The 6660-nt window shown below is 52.8% G+C and overlaps 2 protein-coding genes across 2 annotated transcripts; both read right to left on the bottom strand.

Moving 5' to 3' along the window:
- Nucleotides 1-879: 879 nt before the first annotated feature.
- On the bottom strand, nucleotides 880-2004 carry PODANS_1_6960 (uncharacterized protein; the record flags this gene model as incomplete). Its single annotated transcript, XM_001912881.1, has 2 exons — nucleotides 880-1466; nucleotides 1524-2004. 2 exons carry the CDS (start codon nucleotides 2002-2004, stop codon nucleotides 880-882), a joined length of 1068 nt encoding a protein of 355 aa, XP_001912916.1.
- Nucleotides 2005-3369: 1365 nt separating this feature from the next.
- On the bottom strand, nucleotides 3370-5657 carry PODANS_1_6950 (uncharacterized protein; the record flags this gene model as incomplete). The annotated part of the gene is made up of 4 exons (XM_001912880.1): nucleotides 3370-3538; nucleotides 3593-4794; nucleotides 5203-5523; nucleotides 5586-5657. The coding sequence occupies 4 exons, from the start codon at nucleotides 5655-5657 to the stop codon at nucleotides 3370-3372; spliced, it is 1764 nt and encodes a 587-aa protein (XP_001912915.1).
- Nucleotides 5658-6660: the final 1003 nt, after the last annotated feature.

The following is a 6660-nucleotide window of genomic DNA, read 5'->3' as shown; positions in this document are numbered from 1 at the left end:
ACGGGACTAACAACTCAACAAAGAAATGCGATGAGATAAGATGAAACGAGTTGATCAAGCGAAATAAACATCCAGATCAGTTCAGACAGGAGTGAGTATCGAAAGAGTCAAAAGATTGCAATCAGATGAACTACATTCCAGAAGATTATCGTGTAAACCGCCAGCGTGTAAGTGCCACCCCAACCAAGCCCAACTCGGGTTAAGCTCATGGCTGGCGTCGGCTCTCCGCACCGGGCCCGGGCGGCTGGTTGACGTCTGCCGATCAACCCCAACCATTCCGTGAGGAGAAAGACGTCGTTTAGCATCGGCCCCTCGCGCACCAGTCCGTCCCGGCTTCTGCAAGGGCCGGGGGTGCAGTGCGGGGAGAGATGGGTCAGGGTACGATCCAAAGTGAACCATTCTCGTGAACCAGAACTGTAGCGTCGGGTAGAATTCCGGCCGTCGCAGACAATAACCAACTGGTTAGAGATGGACTGCATCGAAGTCAAGTTGGCGTGTAAGTGGCTGCTTCTGAGTGGTCGACCATCTGATGGTGAGCCGCGCCGCGGGACCCCTGTGACGTATGCAACCCCTTTCTTCTAAACTCAATTCAACTCAACCACACTGAGACACCCGAGTCTATCAAGAACCACAGTTAACAAGTTCTTTACTTGTACATGCTACAACATAAACAACGCTAGAATGACATAATACAGCGGAATTGCCTCCCGCGCTGGCCTGTGTCTATCACAGGTGAGTACCGGTTCCGTTTTGGTCCCTCTCTATCATCTCTCTATTGGCCTCCTGTTCTTTCCTTCTCATCAAACCTCCCATCATGGGCATGTGGTATCATACATCTCTCCCTTTTCCCCTCGTCGTGATTTGGTATCATAAAGAAATTTAGGCGTTGACGGGCTTGAAGGTCCAGGTCTCAGTGCCCTCCTTGAAGGGAACACCAAGCTCAAAGAGCTTCTTGACGACGGCGGAGAAGTCCTCGAAGAACTTGTCGTTGTCGGCGGCGTAAACCTTGACCCACTCCTTGAACTTCTTGTCCTGAATGATGGCCATGTCGGCGGGAAGCATCATGAGGGTCTGGGTCTTCTTGTCCTCATACTGCTTGGGGCCGTTCCACTTCTTCCACTGCCACTTCTCCTCAAGGAGAAGCTTGTAGTAGTCGTTGGTCAGGACGGTAGGGGAGAAGGTCCAGGGGCCCGAGTAGCCGGAGCGGTCGGTGTGGCAGCGGCCGAGAGCGTGGGCACCGCAGAGAGCGACGATCTCCTGGTCGTTGAAGCCCATGCGGTAGAAGATGTTTCGGAGGTGGTCCTGGGCCTGAGCGGCATCGGGAAGACGGCCATCAGGAGTGCAGGCAGCGACGTCACGGTCCTGGCGGCCGGCACGGTAGGGGATGGTGGGGCCCATCATCTCCTGGATGGCGCAAACACCGGCAAGAATCCAAAGATCGGAGTAGGTGATCCAGGGGAACTTGGCTGTCAAGAGTGTTAGTTCGCTATTCTGCAAGTCTCTCTTCTGTTGTCTCAACTTACCCTTCACAGGCTCAAGGAAGTCACGGGCAGCCTTGAGACCAGCGTTTGCACCGTGGTCACTCTCGGGAGAGAAGCGCATAGTGGCGCCGTTGCTGCCACCAGTGCCGGTCTCCTTGTCGTAGGTACCGCTGGCGTGCCAAGCGAGACGGACGAGAACGGGGCCGTAGCTGCCATCATCGTAGTCCTCCTTCTCCTCGAGACGGCTGGCAATCTCGTTGTACACCTTCTGGTAGTCCTCGAACTTGGGGACGAACAGCTTGGGGGCGACGTTGCTGTCGTTGCTGTAGAGGTAGAAAGCACCACCGCCGAGGAGACCGGCACCGGCAAGGCCGTAGAGGAGGCCGTTGCTGGAGCTGCCACCGGTGGGCTTGGCGGAGTAGAAGCGGGCGCTCTGGCGGAAAGCGGCGCGGGGAGCGGCGTTGATAGCCGGGCGAGCAGAGGTGCGCAGAGCGCGGGCGAAGGTGCGAGTAGCAGAGGCCATCTGTGAAAGTCTCAGTTAGTACACCGTTCAGGACCAAATATCGCTATCAAGCGGTGTTGAAATAACGGTTGCTAGCCAGAACGTTGGATGTGGGGGTCGACGATGGACCGGATATCGCGGGGCAACAAACTGAGATGACATGCTGGCCTAAAATATTGGGAAAGAGCATACCTTGAGTGATTCCAACAACGCTGGCTGACGGATAGGCAAAAGGAGAGAACAAGAAAAGAAGGAAGGAAGCAATTGACAAACGAAGGCGTGATGGGAGAGAGATATGCGTAAATAACCAGAAAGGAGAGGACAACCGGGACGCAGGCTCGGCTCTTACCAATGGATAGAGTAGAATCACATCGAAAATTATATAGCCCAGCCGTGAGTGGTTGACAGCCGTTCCCCAGTGGTCCCCGGAACCCACAGTGGGTCGATCAAAAAACAGTGAGACAAGCCAGGGTCCAAGGAGATAACGGCTTACTCCGATCTAGACGCCGATAGGGAAGGGATCCCGATGCCGCCGCCCTCCGTCCATGATGGAAAAATATATGGGGATGGGCCTGCAGTAGTCACGCTTCTCCCACCGCATCAGGGTTATCTGAAGGTAATGGTTTGTCATAGTTTCATGTCTTGGTTCCGCATCTCTGGGCATTATCTGATGTTTGCCTGCCTTACACAGTGTCTGTCACGAGTCGAGGCCAGACGTGTCATCATCTGAGCTGGCCCGACTGCGTACAAGACGCGAACGCACGTGTCAAGGCAAAGGCGTGGGTATCCCATCAAACGCTCAAAACGTGGAAGGCAAATGATGTGTCAGCACCTCGGATCTCCGACCAGGCCAAGTTTGAGCCTCGCAGCCGTGTAAGTGGCAACCTGGGACTGGAAGGCCTTACTAAGCGCCCTCAACGACGAAAATCTCGCGATGCTCCGGCAATCTCAACACCGACCCTTCCAACTACCGGGATATGTACGTGATGCCAAGCTTGAGAGAATTTCCATTTCTTCTCTCTGTGGAACTTGCTCACGAGTTCACTGGGATGTTGGGGCGCAGGTAGTCAAGGGCAGGCATATGAAGGCATGGTTGAAATATTGTTATTTATATAAACTACATACAAGTCCCCCCGTCAGGGCAACCTAAGGGCGAGACAACTGTGAGAGAAACTAGGACCCGAATTACCATACCTGCTTTTCCATAGAGACAACCGACCTTCAGACTCTATCCGTCAAAATAACCGCAATGAATCATGAAATGACAACCTGAGCAAGCCAACCAAGGGCACATTTCGGCCGCCTGGATCATCCAAAAAAACCGCCGCCCAAGAACTGCATAATGTGAATTATCTGAAATTACTCTTGCTGTCACGACGCCCTTCTTTAGTTGAAATCCGCCAGTCCTTGGGCATTCTCATCTGGATCCGCGTGTAGTTCATAGTAGTTGTAAAAGCGGCCCTCGGCCTTTAGACGACTTGTAGGGTCCAACTCGGGGACCACGCCATTCTCCTTGCCGTCCTTTGCCTTGGCAGCCAACGATACTGAGCGAGGCCTGTTGGACTTTGTTAGCAACTTGCTTTCATCCATGAGTGCCGCATTAACATACCCAAACATCTGTCGATCGACATCAAGGAAATCCTTCATGGCTTCCTTGCCTCCACGATTTTGCAGGTAGTTCATGTAAATACGACCAAGCTCCTGTTTGATACCGAGGGAGAGACGGCTCTTGGTGCACATCTGGGTGAACACCCTCTTGACAAGCTCCAAGTGCTTGGTCTCCATCTCGCTGTTGGTGGGCTGCTGGAGCTCAAAGTCAAACCACTGTTGCCAGAAATGTCGACTGTCGGCATAGGCGTCAGCGTCCTTGGAGAAGGCAGCACGAGCTTCGTCAACGGATCCTTTAACCTTCCAAAGCAAAGTAGCCCACTCCGTGACACAGGCCGCCTTGGTGTAGATGCTCACGGTAGGCGAGGCGATTTGAGCCCTCAACACCTCTATCGCGGCGTCCAAACCAGCCTGGCGACGTTCCAGATTAGCCCACGAAACGATCGTCTCGACGCTGTCTGGCAGTATGTCCAGCACAGCTTCATGAATGGCCCGCGCTCTATCGACTCTGTCGTTCACTTCCTCGAAATACGCAAACTGCAGTCGGATACCAGGTCGGCTGATAGGTACGAAGAGCGTAGCGGCGCGAAGGTAGATGTTCCTAACCTCTTCTCCCTTGCCCTCCTGCCCAGCCATCCAGCGCGCATACCGGAACCACATCTCGTCATAAAGAGCGCAGGTAACCATACATCTCTCATACAGCACGACGATTCTGTTGTAATCTCCCTCGGCCTCTTCAAAATCGAGATACTTGCGCCAGTTGGCCAGCTGTGAGTGGTCGAGCTCTGTGACATGAAAGTATGGTCGCTTGATTTCGGCTTCGTATGTCCACCGCTTTGTTGTCTCGGTTTGAGTGTTCTGGAAAGTCAAGTAGAAGAACTGGTCGATCTTGCCCCTGATATCCCGTTCGACCTCCAGCTCAGTCTTCTGCAAACCGAGGTGAACGGCTTCGCCCTCAACTTCTGCGCGATAGCGGGCCAGCTCCTCAGCTGAAACTAGCTCCTCGAGAGGCCGGGTATGAGCAAGTTGGCGGAATCGCTCGTAGTAGCGGGCGTACTGGTGCATCGGGATGTGAATGACACGCTTGAGGATGTCAAAGATCTTGTCGTGCGCCTCTTGTCTGGTTTCATACTCCAGATACTTATCCCAAAAGGGGTGCGACAAAAAATCTAAACCAATGTGGGTAGCCGCCCTCTCGAAAAGCCTAGCATATCAGTTAGAACAATGTAAACAGAATCGAGAAGGGATGGACGGGTTGGGAAGGATGGGCAAATACAGGAGGGGATCTGAAGTGTAGGCGGCGCATTTCCATCCAAATCAACCAAACTGCAACTCGGAGGTATGTGCCAACAGAAAACGGGTACAATGCCACAGCGAACGGAAAGTCATCTGCTGAGCACAGCAGATCCTGGTCAAGTAATGTGAGAGAACGATCTCAGCAGGGAGGAGGCTGCCTTGGTGTTTCTCACCATGTCGAGAGGGTTGAGGGCTCGAAGTATCTTTTGCTTGGTTCGGCAGGCGGGCCGCGAGCGGCATCGCATGACAGAATTGCTGCGTGTGAGGAAGGTCTTGGGATCTTGGGATAGGGAAGGAAATGTCCAAGTATACTTACTCTCTTACAAGGTGGGGGATGTGGGTCGTTTCCATCTTGAAAGAGCAATATTCGGTCCAGAGGTCAACCGAGTTGGTGATGCTGGCGCAACCTCTCTCGTAGACAATCTCGGCCGATTCGGGCCCAGCGATGTTGAACTCGAGGTCGGCATACTTCTTCCAGTAGCCAAACAGGAGGGGGAATTTGAGAAGGAAGCGGTCGTAAGAGTTGCGAAGTGTAGCTAGTGCTTGGGGACTGGAATTCCGGTTGAGACCGCCGTCAAGGCTCTCACATGCGCGGATCAACTTCTCCCAGTTCTCAAAGTTGTCCGTGTCGGCTTCCTGCGTGCGCAATGAAGTTAGATGCATTGCCTTGAAAAGTAGGCGGGTTATTCATTACTTACGACGTCGGCAGTGAGGCGGGCAATCTCCGAATTCTCCTCATCGGTTCCGCCATAATTATTAAAGTCGCCCATCGCTGCGGATGTTGCTATGTGCGAGGTGATGCAGTAGGGCTGGCGAGGCTTGGTGAATGTAGCAAGTATTTAAACAGCTACTTGCTGAATCTCGGGTTGTTGGAAAAAAGAATAATCGTCCGCAATGATCGAAGGTACTGAACCGTTTGAACCGCGATGATAAAAGGCTTCGTCGGATGGGTGAGTGGAAGAGACAGCTGGAATGAAGGGGCTGGAAGATGAAGCAACAACACAGGCGCAAAAAAGCAGCCAGCACCCCAGAGGCAGATGCACGCATTGGTCCACTTTTTTGGCGCGTTCCGGCTGGAAGGTGGGGCCGCTCTTCAATGGGGGCGCATGGACCTCCTTAGGTAATCATAGTGTGCACATATAACACACTTTTTCGAGCCCGTCTCAATTTTCCTTCTCTCTTTTTTCATCAGGCTAGTGATGATGACAAAATCAAAATATGATAGGAAGAGGATGACCCCCCAATAGGAGGGTATGATCTCACCATTGATGAAATCTGAAGCCACCAGTCTACATGACAATAATTTCTTCTTCTCTTTCACCTTCGAGTTCTCGCTGTCGTCGAGATGCTTGTGGCCAGTGAGCTGCTGGTGTACCAGCAACCACTATGTCTCGGGCACTAAAAACAGACGGCGTGGAGTTGAAGAGACTCGTTCAGTACTTTATGGTTTACCGTGGGACGTCCTCAAGTAGATAGTTTCGCTGCTAGATATAGTGGAATTTTGTTTCGGTCCATGTTGTATGGATGTGCTGGAGAGAGGTCCAGGACTAAGCTCAAGACCAGCCGTATTTCTGAAACACTGCCTCTCTTATGTCGGTCGTCTTAACAACCGATATTATCCCCATGTCCTCTGAACGACTGTCGTCAGTCAACATACTCGAATCAGAAAGCTGCCTCTTCCCACCCCCCACGGCGCTCTTGATTCCCTCCGAATCATGCTGATTCCCATTGGTTGCCCCACTTCTTCCGTGCGGCTCTGTAACACAGGGCTGA

Source organism: Podospora anserina, chromosome 1 (assembly GCF_000226545.1).
Source record: "Podospora anserina S mat+ genomic DNA chromosome 1, supercontig 1".
In the NCBI taxonomy this organism is placed as follows: domain Eukaryota; kingdom Fungi; phylum Ascomycota; class Sordariomycetes; order Sordariales; family Podosporaceae; genus Podospora; species Podospora anserina.
This window is presented reverse-complemented; position numbering and strand designations above follow the sequence as displayed.